Raw genomic sequence first — 21,145 nt, 5'->3', positions numbered from 1 at the left:
AAATTAAATTATAATAAAAAAATTGAATTAAAAATTACATAAAAATAGGAAGTTTAAATAGTTAATTTTCGATATATTTTTGTCAAATTTTTATGATATCTTTAAATTAATATTTTATTCAAAAATAAAAACATTATCTTTTTTTTTTCAAAATCACATAAGATCATACTATAACATCGACTGAGATAACAAATAAAATAAAATATTAAAATCAAGATGTATTTCGCTGCATTACGCGAGTACCCTTCTAGTATAATAAAAATGCATACTAAAAATTTATTTAGTTAAAAAGGAGTAAAATCTGGGTAGGATGTAATAAGATTTAACTGAATGTTGCAATCACTTCAAAACACGAATTATCTGCAACTAAACTTTGGATTCGACATACATGATATGAAAACATCGTAATCAAGTTGTTTTTGGGAGTAAATCTTCACCTACAGACTTTTTCTTTGCAAGTATACAGATTAGATCTTACGACTAAAGGTGGTTTATTGCAGGGTCATTGTCTCACTGTATCGTTTTTTTTACATCCCCTTGTTTGTGGTAAGTTCTTTCGGTAAGTATCCTAATTTTGGTCTTGGGTGATCTTGACTACTGTTGTTTCTTTTAAGTATATAATATTTATGCACGACAAATAGAACAAATAAACTCAAACACCCTTCTCACCTTTGGTGAGGTTTAAACTCATGACCTCCTAGGAGGCCAAAAACTCACATACCGCTAGACCAATGGCCTTTTGGTTTAACTACTGTTGTTGTTTGCTCTTTCTGATTAAATTAGTCTGGTTTAAACTTATTTCGTGTCAGCTTGTTTCGGGTTAGTTTTGCATGTTGCAGCAACTTTTTTGTTGTTGTTTTTATTAACCTGGATATCCAACCCGCTATGCGAGCCGCCGACTAATCCCAGGACGACCACCTGCTTTGCAGATATTCCAGAGTCACCGCATTTGAACCTCCATGGCCACAAGATGATTTTTATTTCTCCCTGGATTTGAACCTGTGACCTCCATGTACTTTTGACATTTGGAATCAAACTCAAACAAATCAGGCACCACCCTTGTGGTTAGCTTTTTGGTTGTTTTGTTCAATTATTTGGGTTCTAATAAATAGTTTTCCTTTAAAAAAATTTATTATTTCTTATTTATTGTCTATTTTTTTTTCTAAAATACACTATTTTCATAAAAATWAAAAGTAAATATGAATACTTGAAATTTCTCAAAAATTGTATTAAAAATTAAATCAAAAACCAATATTAAATAAGGCCCAATACTGTGTTTGACTAGGTCAATAGAGAAAGATGAGTTGGGCTTTAACCCAATATGTATTTGGACTCTCTCAACTACATGGGCCCAATATTTTTTGTCAATGGACTACAAATAGATTACATCAAACACTGATATATTATATCTGGAGTCATTTAAAGGAGAACTCAGTATTTTGTGAAATCTGTGATATCCAATATTAATCACARAGCAAAGTTTAAATTAGAAAATTAATAATTTTATCTTGACTTAAGACTAATGGCATTTTAGGTATTTTAAAAATCTTATCACTTCTTTTTTCTCTCTCTCTCCTCTTCCCTTCGGCGTGAATATTCCACTAAGATATACATGTTGTGATACATTATCTCTATATACTCATTGATATCTGTTGATGTCCGTTGTGATACCTACTGTGCACACGTTATGATACCCTAATGTGTGATATATATTCTACCTTATAAACTAGATTTATCAAAAGTTTTAAAAACAATTTTTAATGAACAAAGTGCTATACATTTATGCACAAAGTCTTAAAAACAACTCATAATGTATTAAGTACTACTACTTTATGCATTCAGTCTTAAAATATCTTAATCTACAATTATAATAACATGTAGTTCAGATTACCAATGCACATTATTATCTTTTCTTTTAATGTTCTCAATATACTTTTGACATATTCCACTCATGTCTTCACTCTCTCATACCTCTATGTCTTCTCCTCATCCCCCAAGGWGAGATTCAAACTGATATTCACCATGAGTTATTAAAAGTTCTCATATTCATCTCTCATTCAATTGCTCTAGAACTCTCGGTCTGGCTCTCGATCTCTTGATTAGGGGTGTAAATGATTCGAGTCGAGCTCGAGTATCACTATACTCGACTCGAACTCGAAACCGAATTTCCAAGCTCGAACTCGACTCGAAAACTCACGAGTAGTAAAAATCAGAGCTCGACTCGAACTCGATAACTATTTCTCAAGCTCGAACTCGAACTCGAACTCGAGCTCGAACTAAGCTCGAATCAAGCTCAAACTACAACTCGAATCAAGCTCGAACTCGAACTCGAATCAAGCTCGAACCAAACTCACTCATTGAAATTTATAAAACTTAGGGTCTTTCTCTTATAAATTTTAAAACTTAAAAGTGTTCTCTTAGTTTTTATAAAAATAAAKAGATCAACTTCAAACTTCATCATSAAAAAGACAAAGTTAGAAAATTGCATTCATCTTCCTCTCTTTTTATAACATMTTTTCTTTCTTCCTTTACCATCTATCTTCCAATGTGGGACAACTTCACTAACTTTTTTTATAGTTTTTCTTTGTCTTTTTTTAATTGTTTAAATATCTAAAAATAATAAGGCATTTATATTATTTATATTTTACATATTTTATCATAAAACCTGATTATATACTTTAAAACTAATTATATATAAAATAATCGAGTATCTCACGAGCTTTTCGAGTCGAGTATTGGGTAGCTTGACTCGACTCGTTAATATGTCGAGTCGAGCTCGAGTTCGAGTCGAGCCTATTCGAGTCGAGTGTTGACCGAGCTTTGACCGAGTCGATCTCGAGTAGCTCGCGAGTTGTCTCGTATCGTTTACACCCCTACTCTTGATTCTTTGCTCTTGGTGTAAATTGAACACATCTATAGAGTCGTTTAAACATGTTGGATTTTAAATATATCGGATTTTAAACTGTCATACAATTTTTTTCATCGATAGACTGTAATTGGAACCATAACTCTTATTTATTCAAATTGTATTAATATGTAAAGACCAGATGTAACTTATATCATCGTTAAATGTTTTCTAATAAAACCAGTAAAACTTCAAAATCGGTAAAATTCACGGCTCTCGTCGCATTGCACGGATACACAATTAGTACTTAAACAATGAAACAGACATAATGTGATACAAAGAAGACAACAAAGCAGCGAAAATACATTTTGTGTTACTGCCATCAAAGATTCATATACAATACATTATGGAGAGTTATAAATTTTCTATTTATGAGAATCATGGGTTCATATTTATGAAGAGGATATATTAATAAACGCATTTATGAGCCGTTTTTATTACCAAATTACATTTTCTATTTAATTAATAAATAATATAATTATTTTAAATGAATGACTCACATTATATCTTACGATTGTCACAAATTACTGAGTTCTTATATGATTACACCCCTATTATATCTATTAACTTTTACCTGATAACAAATCATTTAATTACAGTCTGTGTACCTGGTTGTTTTCATAACGACCCTCAACTTGTGAAACGAGTGGACAAGAGAGAGAAAGGCAAGAAAGGAAAATCATTAACGAAGTAGACAAGAGTAACGAGTAACAAGCAGATAGAGACATATATAATATAAACATAACCAGATTAAGGTACCAAAACATATACACTGTATCATATCCAGTTACAATTTTTCTGTTCAACAAGATTCCGTTTTGAGACCTAATACTGGATAATTCTTTTTCTTGTTTGAGGTCTTCACGGAAACAACATAAATATTCTTCGGGATGGAGAAAAAGTTAGTGTACGTCTTATGCTTATTGGACTCAATTTTAAGTGAGATCTACTGAGTTTTGGCTTGATTTATATGACTACGGTGGCGTTTGTTTTTTAAGAGGTTCTGAAGTCTGATTTCACTTCTGRATTTTAAGAGGTGGTACTGAAGTCTGAAATCTGAATCAGTCAGACTATTTGTTTTTACGTCTGAAATCTGAAATCTGAAATCTGAATCAGTCAAGTTTTGGATCTGATAGATTTGGATCGATCGAGGTCATGATTTTACGAGAATATGTGGATCGATCTGGGTCGTGATTGATTTGGAAATCGAATGTCTTGCGAGATAAATTTGGAGGACTAAATCTGGAGGTGAGGATGGAGGGGAGAGTCTGGAGGGAGCGATTAAGAGGATTTAAGTGATTATGTTATCACCTTTTTTTCAGAGCAAATTAAGAGCTTTTCAGCTCTTATTTATATAAAAAAACAAATGGTCTGAAAATAAAAACGTCTGACCGGTTCAGACTTAAGAGGCATTAAGTGGTTTTGTTTCAAAAAACAAACAAGCCCTACGTCTTCCGAGATGTATTATCTGGGTAGTCAGGGACGGATCCATACACTTTTTCAAATATGAAAAAAAAAATTCTAATTGTGACGCCAGTTAACTAAGAAAATGACACCAACAAGATTCAAACTCGGGTCTGGGTTGAAAGAAAAGTCTTACAAACTAATTATACTAAATAAAACTTGTTCTGGTTGTAGTTTCAAAATACATACAGTAGCACACAACAAATGAATACGGTTGTATCTTTCACGAAACTAAACTTTTTTACTATTCGATAGAGGAATAATACGGTGGTACGTGTCACTGATGGCTCCTCTGTAGTTTTGTCCCTTGGATAGTGGCTAAAGATATTGACAAAAGCGTTATTTTTGATGGTTGACTATAAACATTTAAGTATGTGACTGAGGGGTCGTTTACCTAAACACTTACCTGGTAAGTGTTTAACGGTAAAATTCAACTCTAACGCTTACTTACCGGGTAAGATTTTAGTCTACCAACACAACATCGTATGTAACAATTTATCCGCTAAGCGCTAATCGTGGTAAAAGTCGTCGTCATCACTTACCGAGTAAGACTCTCGGTCCTTGTCTTCGCTCTTACCAGGTAAAATTCTTGGTCATTCTCATATTCATCCGGTAAGGGATTATGATTTGATAAGCGTTTATCTGAGTAAGCATTTGGTAAACGGCCACTAATGCATTATTTTATTCAAGCATGGGTTTAAAAATTATGAAAATACAAAGATATTTTACTTTGTTTTTACCTATTAAGATATTAAAAATAGTCCAAGTACTAATAATGTCAATAATTGAAGTAGAGGGGGCTAAAGTGAAACTTACTTATTCCAGCAACAAAAACCTCCTTTTCAGTATGATTTGATCTCGTTTTCAAGAACATTCATAAGTTTCAGAATCTTTGCTCTGTCCTTTCATCTCTTCTCCTTTGTCCTCTGCCCTTTTTGATCCACAAAACCTCAAAGATCTCCTCTTTTTCCCATAAACAAACGAACCCTTCTTTCTCTCTCTAAGAGACCCAAATCACCACGAATCAGGTACTGTTACGATCCCCATCTCAAAATAAATCTAATCTTTGTTTTGATCTACGAAGTTTACTCTTTGATCACTTGACTTGATTCATTAATTTCAGTTTTTGTTTCCTTAATTTCAAGATTGATTGTTCGTTTTAGCCATTGTCGTATTGATCAACTGGAGTATAGCTTCTGGTTGTTTTGATTTTTGTTACTTCTGCTTTTTCTTGTGGGATGAATGGCTGTTTGTCGTTTTGGTTGAAGTGTGTGAGACGTTGATGTGGTTTCAATCTGCGTTTACTTGTTCTTTGGAAATTGTGGATATTGTTTGATTCTATATATGGTTTTTTTTTTGTTAATTAGGGTTTGAACCGTATCTGGGTCGTCTTTTTCTTTCTTTTCACAAACGTAGCTTCTGTTTTATGGGGATGCTTAATTAGGGTTGGATGGGGTACAATGGTAGACGTAGTTTTTTTTTTTCCTTACTGCAGAGGAGTTTATGTAAACCTAAGTGCAATTTGCTAGCACAAAAAAATATGTGGGACAATACACTTGAATACACGTTTGTTTTTATAGGGTTAGCCAAAGACAATTATCTGGCAGGTGCACTCCAATTCTATACATTAGTACACATTCTCAAAAAGTTTTCTGAAGTCAATAAGATGGATTATAAATGGCTTATTATGTATTGGCAAATTTTGTAGCTTCTGTGGTGTTTGACTCAATTGTGTGTATCTTTCTAATACTCTCTTTGGGTCTGTTTTTATTGCTCCATTCAGAAATGGCATGGAGATCATGGTAGGTAATAGCTTTACTGAAATAACTTTTACTTGAATAGATTTAAACAATTGCGAGATTTTGGAATTTGGCAATAATCAACAATAGTATTTGCAATGTGGGATTGTAATTTTCTTCGGAGTGAAGGGTTTGATGCTAAGCAGTATATAAACTACAACTTTGGCTGTATCAGTATATAGGATGAAGATGAGGTTAGCAGCATGATTGGACAAGAGGTAGTTAGAAGTATAGCTTTTGGTATTTGAGTTTGTCAGTTTGATATCATAGATGGATTAGGAGATCAATAAGTACGCGAGTAATAGGATTAGAGTAAAGTTGATGAAGTGGCGTTCAAAAATCCTTTATGCTATGAGATTATAAAATTCCCAACAAAGTTTTAGTGTAAGTTTTACATAACAATGGATACTACTGTGTAGTCTTGGAGCGCATCCGCTGGGTAGTTGATTTTAAACAACCAAAACTAAATCAATTGTCTTAACTTTTTAGTTGAAGAATAGAGGAATAGGGGATGCATAATAGCTAACCCTAAAAAACAAATGTGTATTCAAGTGCAGTGTCACTCCCCCCACAGACCTTTTTGTGCTCGCAAATTGCACTTAGGCTTACATAACTTCTCTGCTGTTGGAAAATAAAAAAAGAACTATGTCTGTAATTATACCCCATCCAACCCTAATTCAGCAGCACTATAAAACAGGAGCTACGTTTGAGAAAAATAAAAGAAAACCGATCCAAATATGGATTAAACCCCTAATTAACAAAACGAACAAAAAAGAAGCCCACATATAAAATCAAACAATATCTAGAATTTCCAAAGAACAAGTAAAAACAGATTGAACCTACATCAACATCTCACACTCTTGAACCAAAACAACAAGCAGTCAATCATCCCACAAGCAAACGCAGAAGTAACAAAAATTAAAACAACTAGACATACACTCCAGTTGAACCATCAGTCAATACGACAATGGCTAAGAAGTGTCAAACGAGGATGGTTAGACCTTCTATCATTTATTAATATGTGTAGACACACACTGATTGATAATATTATAAACGAGGATGTCTAGGAGAGGTTGGGGTGACTACTAGAATTTGTTTGACCATCTTCATTGTAGACCAATTATGCTAAAGTTAGAGTGGTGTCAAGAAGATAGCATTAAGAGAGGTAATTGTAGGCAAAGATCAACTTGGATATTGGTAATCAATAAAAATTTGAAGGATACGAATAAATTTTTGGAACTGGCTCTAGATTTTTGTATGTATTCATATTACTCATGCTATCAGTTCATCTCTTATTTGAAGTCCCCTGTTATGATTGTTTATATACTTTTTTAGGGGTTGTTTGATTGGTTTTCATTATATTATGTATAAAGCTGTCTGTGTGGATTAATTTTGTCTGTATAAATTGGGGAAGTTTTTGTTTGGGAGAGTTCTTGCATAGATGGAAATAGAGTGTTCTTTAATTGGGAGAAACGGGTTTGAAATTTTTTTGGCTTTCTGCATAAAGCTCACTTCTAGATGCTTACTGAACAAGTCACTTTCTATTTCACCAAGTCACTACCAAACAGTCATGTATAGCTGACCGAATAAACTGTGAATCTCATTAAGCTGCTAACAAACATGTTCTTAGTTGTGTTATAAATGTTACCACTATTACTATTGATATATTACTGCCAAATATGTTTTATAGATGGCAACGCAGGCAGCAAGCCCTGCTGCAATTCTTCCAAGTGCTCAAGTTGTTGGCAATGCATTCGTGGAGCAGTACTACCATATTCTTCATCAATCTCCTGAATTGGTTCATAAGTTTTATCAGGATTCAAGCATCTTAAGCAGGCCAGATACGAATGGCTTGATGAGTTCAGTAACAACCATGCAAGTGAGTTCTTTTGTTATTATCTATTCATTATTTTGTTGAAATATTCAACTGTTAAGCTATGTCATAGTTTTAAAAATCGTTTGAGGCGTAGGCCTCGAGGCAAGGCAGCCCAAAACCACATCTGTCGCCTCTAGGATTCTGGAGGAGGCTTATGCCTTGGTCCAATGAGGCGGTTTGTTGAGGCGTGAGGCGGTGTTGAGGAGTACGCCTCAGAAGAGCTACCTTGGTAATAGTTTTTTTTTGGCTTTTTTATAAGTTTTATGGCAGTAGTAGTACTTCTCTATGTATCGTGTCTCTTTTTATTTAAAAAAACTGAAAGTCAAAGCCCAATGCCATACTTTTAATATTTTAAAACCCAAAAAGCTAGTATTTTCTCCTCTCAATCAAAAAGTGTGGCTTGACCCTTCCTCATTCTCCAAGCAACCAAATTTTCCACGCTCTGTAAACTTATCTTACGGTTTCACTCTTTCCTTTGTGAAGAACCACTGAACTGGCGCCTCTTAGTAATCAAGTATTTTATATATATTGTATATAAATGTATATATGTTTGTGTAGTATATATTCATATTTTGGTGTGTAATGACCCTAACTCATTTCAGATGAACGAATTCTTGTTGTTATGGTCTTATTTAATCCTAGCTGATGACTTGTATTTCAATATGAATGATATTTTATTCCTAGCTAGGCTTATTAGGGTAACCTTGTGAGTTCAAATTCAAAATTTGTGCTAATTACCGGGCGGTGTCAATGTGGGGTTGGGGGGGAAGCTCATTCCTTGAGTGTGATTTCCCATGTGTTAGTATATATTTGGGGTGCTAATGATATTAATCATTCAAAGAGGGACATGTAAATTATATTTATCATGCACAAGTATAACATCTCAGGCTAACCGTAGCGGATTTTGTCTGCTATGTCCACATATGGACTCATGGTTTTAAAGAACGTATGATAGAGGACGTATCCAGTCCCTTATAAGGCAACCTTAGTTCCCCTGCCCAATCGATGTGGGATCTTACAACAAGAGACATAAGAATCTACGTCATTCAGTTCTATGAACTTTTTTAACATACAAGGGAAAGATCACACTGAAACCCTTTACTTTGCATCCAAATCATTGTAATAACACCTCATATAGACTATTCATTTTCATTTTTTATAGATTGTTTGATGACCAAGATGTACATGCATGTAGAATGAAAACTTGAAAGTATATTAGTTAACATTATACTTTCCTATCCGTGTGCATGCCTTCTCATCTTGGCATGCCATATCATGTTGCATTATTTCTCCATGTTGCTGCAAATAATGTACATCTTTTACTAGCTTTAGGGCTTATTAGTTATGGCCATTCAACAATTGTGTTTTGATGATCCAATTGAAATCATGTGAGAAATTATGAAGATGAGACTCTGGTTCCATTTAGGAAAACTTGGGATGGGCCTCCAAAATGAAGATTGGATGGAAATGGTATCAACCAAATTGAACCCTAACTATTGTTATTTAACTTTCCCACCTTTCAAGAAAATCGAGTTTCGAGGTCAACTATCTTGGACCTTTAAAATAAAAATGAATTCTTATGAATATCCAAGGATGTGCTGCTAAATGCTAATCACATTTAGCTCTGCTCTACAACAAAATTAAGTTTATAGGATGCCAACAATGTTTAAGTGCCCTAATAGATTGTTTTATTAAATTTAAGTTTATAGGACCAAATGATAAAGTGTCCTATCTAAAAGTTATGTAATAAGTTTATTGGACGCTTTTGGGCGTCTTAACAAGTTTATTAGGACGTTTCTAAAATAAAGTGTCGAATTAACTATTTTATGGCATAGTGAGAAATGTCCTATAAAAACATTTTTATAGGGCACTTGTTTTTTTTAGACACTTTCAAATAGTCTTATAAAATAGCTAATACAACACTATATTCTAAAAATGTTCTAAAAAACTTGTTAAGATGCCCAAAGGCGTTCTATAAACTTAATACCATGGTTGCTAAAACGGTTGAGGCGGTCAAAAAGCGTTCTTAAGGCGATGCCTCAGCTAGGTTGGTTGGGTTGTACGCCTCGAACTACTGAGACGGGTTGAGGCGGTACTAAGACTTTAGGGTTAAAAATATGCCAAATAAAATAAAATATATTGACCAATTAAAGTGAAACCTCTGCTCCTTGCTTTGTCCTTGTGCATGGCTATTGAAGTAGAACACTTACTGCTATGTATGATTTTTTCGTTTTTATACAGTAAGGCTACATGCTAGGTATGCTACTTGAGAGGTGCATAAGGACTCTTCGTTTTACATAGTTGGAGTGACTTTTCTTCTTCTCTTGACATGTGTCAATTTTATTGTTTCTCTTCATGTGTGAAGCTTTTAGTGTTTCTCTTGTGGAAGGCTTTTAATGTTCCTCTTTACGTGGGAGGCTATTAATGTTTCTCTAATTTGTTTTTATTAATCTTTAACAATTAATTGTCTAAATTAAAGTAGTTAAAGAGTTTATTAACAACATTATGATTCTAAATATTATTATCAGCTAAGTACTACATATATAATATTATTTTATTTATTTTTATTGTTTGGTCCTATAGAAATCAAGCCCTCTAAAGCAGCCTATTAGGACACATACATTTTTGATGTCTTATAAACATAATTTGGTTAGAGTGGTCTTTGCCAAATACTAGAGAAATGTTCGCTTATATTTGCAGTGTAATCTTTATTAAAATGGGACTTTATTTAGGGCTGCACATGGGTTGGGTTGGCCGGGTTGTTGAAGCCATTGAACAACCCAATATTTGTGGTTCGAAAAATGTCAACCCAACCTAAGCAAAACTACAACCTAACCCGACCCAAACTGTGCGGGTTGGGTTGGTTGGTCGGGTTGATTGGGTTGAAATTTTGGTATATCATTTTACAATCTAGCTAAGCGTTTGTGTTTAAACGAATTAAAATCAAAATGAGAAGATACAAAAAAGGCTAACAAACTCAAAAAATTTGAAGGTTCATGCATAAGAAAGTAAAATCACGGTTGAAATTGTAATATACTTTTGAATACAACTAATTCCGGGTTGGTCTAATGTCTACTCTTTATATATATAAAAGTAAGATCCACAAGAAATGATGTGGCACACTAAGAATTGAGTTCTCTATATTTCTTGCATTGAGGTTGATTTTTGTGTATCCCACATTGATGGAGAAATGAAAGATTGACAATGGAGGGTAGGTATATGAGAGGAGGTTGAAGTGTCTTTGTTTTAACTCATGGAGTTGGCTTCTCTTGGCTAATCCTTGTTGGTGCCCATGTTGTCTAACCCTCTAAACTTATAGTGTTTGTTTATTTTGGCCAACCCTCTATTTGCAAAAATGTTATCTATATAAAAAATCAATATATCTTTATATATAAAAGTAAGATCCAAAAGAAATGATGTGGCTCCCTGAGAATTGAGTATTATATATTTCTTGCATTGAGGTTGAGTTTTGTATATCACACATTGATAGATAGATAAAAGATTGACAGTTGATGGTAGGTATATGCAATGAGGTTGGGGTGTGTTTCTTTTAGGTCATGGGGTTGGATTCTCTTGGCTAATCCTATAAACTAATATTGTTAGCTCATGTTGGCTAACCCTCCAAACTCATGGGGTTGGTTCATTTTGGCCAACCCTTTATTTGCAAAAAAGTTATCTTTATAAAAAATCTTTATATATATAAGAGTAATATTGACAAGAAATGAGGTGACACCCTAAGAGTTGAGTACTATATATTTCTTGCATTGAGGTTGAGTTTGTGTATCCCACATTGATGGAGAGATGAAAGATTGACAATTGATGATTAGTAGTTTTTTCATGTTGGGTTGGTCGGTATTTTGAGCACCTGTAACTCTATTATCATCATAGAGAACAGTACCTTGTTTATTAGAAGAAATTCAATGTTAGAATCAAAGTTTGAAAGCCTTTTTCTGTCTAAATCACTTAAACCAGGCAATTGATGAGAAGATTCAGTCTCTTGATTACAAGAATTATAAGGCGGAGATTAAAACCGCAGATGCACAAGATTCGTACCAGGCAGGGGTTATTGTTCTAGTGACCGGATGCTTAACTGGGAAAGACAACATCAAAAGGAAATTTGCACAAACATTCTTTCTAGCTCCACAAGAAAAGGGCTATTTTGTTCAAAATGATGTCTTTAGGTACGTTGAGGAAAGTATGCCGATAGAGACGACTTCTGCATCTGTGGAGGATATTGTAGACAGTTCTCTAGTGGAACATGCGGTACCAAATGCAGGTTTGTTGCGAGTATTTTAGTGCCATAATACTAATACGGTAATGCGCCCTCAGATCCATAAAAGTTCACTACAACAAAATTGATTTTATAGGATGCCTAAAATGTAGAAGCGTCCTAAAAAAATACTTTCTAGGACTTAAATTTATTGACCGAACCAAAAAGCATCATATCTAAAAGTTCTACAATAGGTTTATAGGGACTCTTTTAGGCGTTTTAACAAGTTTTTTAGGACGCTTCTAAAATAAAGTGTCGTATTAACTATTTTATTTGACACTATTTGAAAAAATGTCCTATAAAAAAATTGGTTTATAGGACACTTCTAAAAAGTGTCCGATTAAAAGATGGGTTTATGGGACACTTCTCAAAAGTGTCCAATAAAATAGTTAATAGGACACTTTATTTTAAAAGCATCCTAAAAACTTGTTAAAACGCCTAGAAGCGTCCTATAAACCTTTTGTAACGGTTTTAGATGGGACGTTTTATAGTTTGGTCCTATAAACCTAAGTTCTATAAAGTATTTTATTAGAACGCTTAGACAATCTAGAGCCAATTTTGTTCTTGTGATTGTAATGTGTGGACACATAGCTTAAGAGAAATATTTTTACTGTTTATCTGAAATAACTTACTCCCTCCCTCCCAAAATAAATGCTCACAACTCAGTTTTAGAAATGTATAATTGTTACGTCTTTAATAAATTAAATGACGTTTTTGCCCTTAATAACAAGAGGAATGAGTCAAGGGTAGAATCGGAAAGCACACACTTGGTTTTGAAAGTGGGCATTTATTGTGGGATAAACTTGAATAGAAACGTGGACAATTATTTTGGGACGGAAGGAGTATGATGTATACAAAAGAAAGGAACCTTGTGGACTCAAATTGACGGTCTCGGTTTGTTGTAAATTGGAATGTTACAATTTTCATTTGACATCCCAGAATGGAAATGATAATCATCATCTTTACGGGATAAAAATAGCATTTGAGGCATGCTTACATAGTTTATTATGTTTTCAGAGGCGACTCATGTTTCAGATAATCCGACATATGATTCTACAACGAACTTGGCTGCTGATGATATCAATAACGGGCCAGAAGTTTGTGACCCTGAGGATATCGAAGGGTCAGGGTCAGAGTCGGGTCTTGAGGAAGAAGTTGTGGACGAACCTGTTCCTGTTCAGACAATCCCGAACGAAACAAGTCCCTTTCAGAAACCAGATCTGACTGCAGGCCAAGAGGAGAAGAAATCATATGCTTCAATTGTGGGTTCATGCCATTTACATTTTGTCATTTTCTATTGTTTAACATCCTAGCCAACCGTACCAGATATTGTCTGCTTTGTCCACACCTAGACTCATGGTTTTATGTGTCTAGTAGAGGAGGTACCCAGTCCCTTATAAGGCAACCTTGGTTCCCCTCCTTAACCAATGTGGGATCATACAGTTCATTTATAACATCCCGGACCAACCGTACCAGATATCATCCATACCTGGATTCACGGTTTTAAAACGCTGTCTAGTAGAGGAGGTATCCAGTCCCTTGAAAGGCAACCTTAGTTCCCCTCCTCAACCAATGTGAGATCTTACAGTTCATTGTAACATCTTGGACCAACCATACCAGATATTATCCACATTTGGATTCATGGTTTTAGAACGCGTCTGGTAGAGGAGGCATCCGGTCCTTATAAGGCAACCTTTGTTCCCCTCCCCAACCGATGTGGAATCTTACATGTTGCACTTTTCTGTTTATACTTCTTCCAACGGTTTATTGAATTAATGGATTTTACAGGTAAGGGTAACCAAGGTTACTGGAACATCTGGTTCCAGCCATGTTCAGACAAGCAGTTTGAGGTGGGCACCTGCTAACACCGATCAACACAAACCTAGGCCAGCGAAGCCTTCTCCAGAACCAGAAACATCAGTCCCTGTGGTCGTTAATGGTCCTGAAAGCAGCAACGTTTATGATGATGGTAACAAACTTAGGGGCTGTTTGATTGGTTTTCAATTAAGTCCTATATGGGTTAAGTTGTTTGTGTGGATTAAACCGTCTATATAGATTGAGAAAGTTTTTGTTTGAGAGTGTTTTCTCATAATGGAAGTAACATGTTTTTTAATTGGAGGAGCAGGTTTTGAGAAAAACTTGGCTTTCCGCATAAAGCTCCCCCTTAAAAGCTTACTGAATAAGGGGACGTATGGTTGGTTATCCATGAAGTCCTGTATGGATAAAGCAGTCTGAGTGGATTAATCTATCTATATAGATCGGGAAGGTTTTTTTTATAGAAATAGCTTGTTTTTTTAATTGGGAGGGGTAGATTTGGAAACAATTGGCTTTCTGCATAAAACTCCCCCTAGAAGCTTACTAAATAAGCCACTTTCTATATCATTAAATCACTACTCTCTACCAAACGGTCATGTATAGGTGACCGAATAAGCTTTGAGTCCCATTAACTCATTAAGCTGCTAAGAAACAGGCCCCAAGTCACTTTCTATATCATTAAGCTACTACCAAACAATCATGTATAGCTAACCGACTAAGTTGTGAGTCCCATTAAGCTCATTAAGCTACTAACAAACAAACCCTTATTTCTCTTTTCATTTACTTTATGTTGATCAAACTATTGAGGACCTTTGAGTTGGTTGGGATAGCTGAAATCGAAAATGGTCAAGTTTATTCTCTCATAAATTGCTTCTGACTATAGTGTTTATCTGAAATATATCGAACTGTTATTAACCTTGTAAGATTTCGAATGTACTTGCTAACGTCAATCCTCTGGGCTTCAGTTGAAGGTCATTCCATCTATGTACGGAATTTGCCTATGAATGCGACAGTCCCACAACTTGAGGAGGAATTTAAAAGGTTTGGGCCTATCAAAAGCAACGGCATCCAAGTCAGAAGTAATAAGGTTTGTTTTCTGATAGTGTCGTGTTTTTGATTGTTTTGAAATTTATATGTTCTTGATATATCTTTAAAACTTATCTCTTATTTCCAGCAACAGGTATTTTGTTTCGGTTTTGTGGAATTTGAGTCATTGGATTCCATGCAGAGTGCTATAAAGGTATGACTTTTAATTAGTTTTAGCTCTTATTTCTTTTTCGCTTACACTTTTGCACAAGCCAGGGTTCTTCACGGAACAACCGCTTTATCCCTTAAGGTAGAGGTCAGGTATGCATACATCTCATCCTCCCCATACGCTATAGGGGTCATTTACCAACACGAATTGGGTAAGTGCTGTCTGACCGAGTAAGAGTGTGGTCTGGGTAACCGGGTAAGTTCTCATCCGGTCATTTATGTTACTGAGTGAGCATGGCAAGGACCAAGAATCTTGCCTAAGTGAGGGTGGCGACTCTTACCCGGTTAGTGCTTAGCGGGTAAGAGATTCTTACCAACAATCTTATGATGCCATTTTGATGGTCGAGAATCTTACGCGGTAAAGTAACTGAGGGTGGTGACTCTTACCCGGTAAGCTCTAACCGAGTAAGGGTAAGCACCGATTGGAACACTGACCCAGTCAAAAAGCAACCACTTCCTTACTGGGTCAGCATATTTGTGGGTTAGAGTGTGTTGGTAAAGTAAACAACATCCCTTCTTACCAGGTAAGCACCTCTTACACAGTAAGAAGGCGGTCAGTAGGTAGAAAACAACCGTAAACCTGTGAATGCACCGGTTAGACGTTAAGACATGTATAAAGAAGAGATGGTCAGGGGAGGGAGGGGTAGAGGTCAGACAAAATTGACATGGTAGAAGTATTGAATAGAGATTTGTGTGAATAGATATTATTTGTTAATAATTTTTCAAAAAATATGTGTTACAGACACAATCTCCTCACATTTGGTAAGACTTGAACCGCAACTTCTAAGGAGGTTAGGCTTTACCGGTAACCCAGATATTGTTGGGCCATTGACCCTTCGTAACGTGCTATTATTGGACTATCTGTGCTCAATATATGAAATCTCTTTCAGGCACCTTCTATTATGATTGGCAATCGTCAGGTGGTGGTCGAAGAAAAGCGAACTACTACACGAGGTAACGTTATACTGTTTTTCCAAAATACTCGATCCATATCTATCTAGAGGTGGGTGCAAGAGAGAACGCTAAAAAAAGAACAAGGGAACCCATCTGAACCATCCATCTATATTAATCCAACGACTGTGGATAATAGGGGCTGTCACATTAGAATCTGGTCCATCTATTTTTTAGATCCAACTGTGATAGGGTTTCCCTTACTCTTTTTTTTGGGTTCTTTTTCGAACCTTCCAATATCTATCTAATATCAACTGTGGCCCTAATGAGTCCCATATCTTCTTCCCCAGTTGGCAGTGGTGGAAGAGGGCGGTACACTTCTGGAAGGGGTGGCGGTGGCTTCAGGGGCCGTGGTGGTTACTTTGGTGGCCGGAGCTTTGGCCGGAATGAGTTTAGATACCAGGGGGAGTTCCCTGGCCGTTCAAAGGGTCCTGCTGGCCGCAACTCAGAGGTCTATCAACGAGTTGATCAGAACGGTGGTGGCAGATACGCTCATCAACCAAATAAAGACACCGAATCCACACACTAATCGCAACTAGTCGAAGCTTCAAATCAAAATTTTGACCATCAATTCAGACTCCTATCAGTTTCTTTCTTTCTTCCTTTCTTTTTGTAAATGAGTGGCACAAAAATGTGATGTTTTTTTCTTGATCATTGATGCTTGATTTGAATCTTTATAACAACCCTTTTTCTAAGAGTAGACAAATCTTATGCAAGTTCTTCGGGTCTGTTGTTAGCACCTTAACGAGCTTAATGAGATTCACAACTTATTCGGTCAATTATCTATGATTATGATTGTTTAGTAGTGACTTATTCAGTAAGCTTGTAGGGGAGAGTTTTATGTAGAAAGCCAAATTTTTCTCAACATGTTCTCAATTAAAAAACATATTCATTCCACCTATGAAAAAAAACCCTCCTAAATTAAAAGGTTATTGATCTATACAGACAACTTTATCCATGTAGGATTAGGGCCTTTTAGCAACTTCATGAGCTTAGTGGAACTTGCAACTTATTTAGTCCGCTATACATAGTGGCTTATTGATACACAAAGTGGCTTATTCAGTAATCTTACTGGTGGAGTTTTACGCAAAAAGCCAAGTTTTTTTCCCAACATATCCTTTCCAATTAAAATGTAAGCTCATTCCACTTGCCAAAAAAACACTCCCAAATAAACCTTCTCAATCTATACAGATTGATTAATTCATACAGACAGTTTTATTTTGACTTATTGAAAAACCAACCAATTAACAATCTACAAACTTCGAGAATCCATTCTGATACTGTATACAAAACATATGATCATAAAAACACACAAATGTCTGTGACTTCAATTGGATTTTTGCAAATTTGACACAAAATTTGAGGCTGCAAAAGCTGCAGAGCCACCAACAACAGAAAGAAGAGCAACCACCACCTGCAAGCCAATTTCCCAGGGGTAGTCTTCAGGTACCAAAAACACTAAAAAAGGACCTAAAGCCAGTAGGGCCAAGCTTAAGGTCAAGAGAGCCGATGGCGTCGATGGGTCGGTGGCGGCCGAAAGGACTCCCAGCTCTTCCGCCTTGGAAAGCAGACCGAGTTTCTCGATTGACGATAGGGAAAGACCGAACTTCTCGGCTGCCGACAGTAGACCGGCTTTCTCCGCTTTCGTTAGCAGTCGCAGTTTTTCGACATTGGTCAGGAGTTTGATGCTTGATGTGGTTGTTGATCTCTTGCTGCTTCCACCCCTCATTGTTGCAGCCTGTGCTTTATGGCAAATTGAAAACCAACATTAAAATCTCGTTCTTTATACACTTGGAATCACGTGAGACCACGTTGTTTTCATGAGATTCTTAAGACTACATAAATAACATTAAACCTACAGCAAACTCGATTTCCAATGCATCGGCAGGTTGTACGGTACAACTAACAAAGCATAAGCCCACTTCTAAATCAATCTCCCATTGTTCATCTCATCTTTTCAGAAAACAACCCCCCCCCAAAAAAAAGTTACAACCTACAGTTTTATGCAAGAATATCCATCTTTTTACCTGTTATGTTAAAACTGCAGGACAAAGCTCCGTTGTTTTCAAACAACGGAGACGTACTGCAGATACATTAATAAACAATACGGTACAAAAGTATAACGATCAAACACAAACTAACCTTGTTGTAACCAAGAGTCTTTGTAGCAAATGCAAGAGGGTTGTGAGTAGTTGCCATTGATGGAACCAAAAGTGCCATCTTTCACCACCCCCTTTTGATTATTTTTTTGGCTTTTTAAGGGTACCCTTTGGTTTGATTTGAGTGTTGCAGAAACAAACTACAAGACTCTATTGGGATTGGGTGGTTGTTGTTGGGGTTGTCCACGTGTCATTCTGTTAGTGGTTGTTTAAAAAGTTGGATGATCTTTGTCTCATTATCCATGAATAATGGCTTCAAATTTGTAACATGTGTTACCAAACACACCCAAAACTCTCTCCTAACAAAAAAGAAAGAGTAAATTACGTTTTTCATCCCCGTCGTTTGTTAACGGTTGTGAGTTTCGTCCCTTTGGTTTTGAAATTGTGGATTTTGTCTCTATAGTTTACAATTCATTGTTATTTGTTAATATATTATATTATTATAGATTTGTTTCAAATATATTTTGAAATATTATAATTGATTCATTTTGCAAGATGCGCTTCTTGGTCATTTTACACCATTATCAGTTAGTTTTGCTAAACATAATTTGTTCATCATATAGCTTATCAACTACCAGTTAGCTTATAAGCTAACAACTAGTTTGTCAAACATAGCCTTAGTCAAAAATCAAAATAATATAATATTATATATATATATGTGTGTGTGTGTGTGTGTGTTTGGTTCAAACGAGAACATCTTCATCTTTTGAGAACACGATAACACCCTTTTATTATAGACAATCACATATGATACACGTGTGATACTAAATCAGAGATGAGAACGACTTTTGGCATGATGTTGGTTGCGGGTTAAGTCGCTCTTACACCACTAAGCCCTTTCACATGTGATAAAAGGTGTTTTTGGTGTGATACTATAATTCATCAAAACTATTACATGTGACACTATAAAGGCCAACGACCTTTGACGCGATCTAAGTCGCAGGGAACGTTGTCCGCAATTAGGGGGTGTAAATGATACGAGACAACCCGCGAGCTACTCGAGATCGACTCGGTTAAAGCTCGGTCAACACTTGACTCGAATAGGTTCGGCTCGAACTCGAGCTCGACTCAACATATTAACGAGTCAAGTCAAGCTACCCAATACTCGACTCGAAAAGCTCGTGATATACTCGATTATTTTATATATAATTAGTTTTAAAAATATAATCAGTTTTTTATGATAAAATTTATAAAATATAAATGATAAAAATATCTTATATTTTTAAATATTTAAACAAAATTATGCATTTTTTTTATTATAAAAATTAATCAATTATTATTTTTTATTAAAATCACAATTAAAAAAGACAAAGAAAAACTATCAAAAAAGGTTAGTGAAATTGTCATACATTGGAAGAGAGATGGTAAAGAAAAGAAGAAAAGATGTTATAAAAAAAGAGGAAGGTGAATGAAATTTCTAACATTATCTTTTTGATGATGAAGTTTGAAGTTGATCTCTTTAGTTTTATAAAAACTAGGAGAACACCTTTAAGTTTTAAAATTTATAAGAGAAAGACCCTAAAATTTCATAAATGTCAATGAGTGAGCTTGGTTCGAGCTTGATTCGAGTTCGAGTTCAAGCTTGATTTGAGTTGTAGTCCACGCTTGTTTCGAGCTTGAGTTCGAGCTTGATTCAAGCTTAATTCGAGCTTGATTTGAGTTCGAGTTTGAGCTTGAGAAATAGCTATCGAGTTCGAGTCGAACTTTGATTTTTACTACTTGTGAGTTTTCGAGTCGAGTTCGAGCTTGTATATTGGGTTTCGAGTTCGAGTCGAGCTATGATTTTTACTACTTGTGAGCTTTCGAGTCGAGTTCGAGCTTGTATATTGGGTTTCGAGTTCAAGTCGAGTATAGCGATACTCGAGCTTGACTCACATCATTTACACCTCTTCTAAAGCAGATACATGTGGGCCCACAAATTATTTTAAAATTACTTTTGTACCTTTTTGGTCAAGAAAAGCATGGATCACCCCACATGGTCAAACCATTCCCCCCGGGGCCGATCCTTATGGTCGTTTTGGTAAATCTTGAAAAAATGGTTATTTTGTTAAAATATCAGGTATATTCTGATCATTTTCATGAAAATCCCTTATGAAAAAAATGGTTGAAATCTATCAAAGCCAATCAAATGGTAAAACTTATAGTTATGAAATATTTTTCTCAATCTATACAAAAGTATGAAAGATGTTTTTCAAATGTATAGTCATGGTTGAAATCAAAATCATTTCCGTCTAAACAATGAAAATCATAATAATAAAAAACCATGGTTGAAATCAAAGCCAACCAGATGACAAAACCAATTAGTAATTTTTATTTTTATTTTTATATCTTGGAGTAAAACTTACAAGGAATAAGGTGACATCCTAAGGAGTGAGTATTCTTCATTTCTTGAATTGTGGTTGAATTTTGTATATCCCACATTGAAGGAGATATGAAAGATTTACAATGAATGATGAGTATATAAAGAGAAGTTGAGATGTCTTTGTAACAACTCATGGGGTTGGCTCCTCTTGATCGATCCTCTAAACTCATGTTGTTGGCTCATTTTGTCTGACCTCAAAAGATGAATGAAATTTTCCGAGTAAGCCGTCAAATCATGAAATTGTAAGTAGATCTTTGCAAATCCACTTATTTAATCTTTTCAGATTAAGG

At 35.3% G+C, this 21,145-nt stretch overlaps 2 protein-coding genes across 10 annotated transcripts; one reads left to right on the top strand and one right to left on the bottom strand.

Annotated features, from left to right (window-relative positions):
* Positions 1-5,292: 5,292 nt before the first annotated feature.
* Positions 5,293-17,029, top strand: LOC112504839 (ras GTPase-activating protein-binding protein 1-like). Of its 9 annotated transcripts, XR_003068282.1 has the most exons (10): positions 5,293-5,397; positions 7,859-8,047; positions 12,017-12,320; positions 13,332-13,576; positions 14,103-14,283; positions 15,095-15,216; positions 15,304-15,369; positions 16,126-16,174; positions 16,274-16,337; positions 16,625-16,647. XR_003068282.1 is itself a non-coding variant. In XM_025108797.1 (9 exons), the coding sequence occupies exons 2-9, from the start codon at positions 7,859-7,861 to the stop codon at positions 16,861-16,863; spliced, it is 1,392 nt and encodes a 463-aa protein (XP_024964565.1). In that variant the 5' UTR covers positions 5,293-5,397; the 3' UTR covers positions 16,864-17,029. The 9 variants fall into 9 exon arrangements, 6 of the variants coding, with proteins under 6 accessions (XP_024964565.1, XP_024964562.1, XP_024964563.1 ...); XR_003068281.1 differs by having other exon boundaries at positions 16,126-16,337; positions 16,625-16,636; XR_003068280.1 differs by having other exon boundaries at positions 15,432-16,337; positions 16,625-16,636.
* A 553-nt stretch (positions 17,030-17,582) lies between these two features.
* On the bottom strand, positions 17,583-18,587 carry LOC112504840. Its single transcript, XM_025108800.1, has 2 exons — positions 18,477-18,587; positions 17,583-18,072 (listed from the first exon to the last, which is right to left on the bottom strand). Exons 1-2 carry the CDS (start codon positions 18,552-18,554, stop codon positions 17,662-17,664), a joined length of 489 nt encoding a protein of 162 aa, XP_024964568.1. The 5' UTR covers positions 18,555-18,587; the 3' UTR covers positions 17,583-17,661.
* Between the last annotated feature and the right edge of the window lie 2,558 nt (positions 18,588-21,145).

The sequence above is a fragment of the Cynara cardunculus genome, unplaced genomic scaffold (genome assembly GCF_001531365.2).
Source record: "Cynara cardunculus var. scolymus isolate 2C unplaced genomic scaffold, CcrdV1 Un_Scaffold_7106, whole genome shotgun sequence".
NCBI lineage: Eukaryota > Viridiplantae > Streptophyta > Magnoliopsida > Asterales > Asteraceae > Cynara > Cynara cardunculus.
Note: the sequence above shows the minus strand (reverse complement) of the source record. Positions and strands in the feature narration are given on the sequence as shown.

Bases quoted from the DNA above. Each gene is read 5' to 3' on its own strand.
- LOC112504839 (XM_025108793.1), top strand. From the start codon at position 7,859: ATGGCAACGCAGGCAGCAAGCCCTGCTGCAATTCTTCCAAGTGCTCAA. The intron at 12,321-13,331 runs GTTTGTTGCGAG...TTATGTTTTCAG, and splicing joins ACATGCGGTACCAAATGCAG to AGGCGACTCATGTTTCAGAT. The intron at 15,217-15,303 runs GTTTGTTTTCTG...TCTTATTTCCAG, and splicing joins TCCAAGTCAGAAGTAATAAG to CAACAGGTATTTTGTTTCGG.
- LOC112504840 (XM_025108800.1), bottom strand. From the start codon at position 18,554: ATGGCACTTTTGGTTCCATCAATGGCAACTACTCACAACCCTCTTGCA. The intron at 18,073-18,476 runs GTTAGTTTGTGT...CATAAAGCACAG, and splicing joins AGACTCTTGGTTACAACAAG to GCTGCAACAATGAGGGGTGG.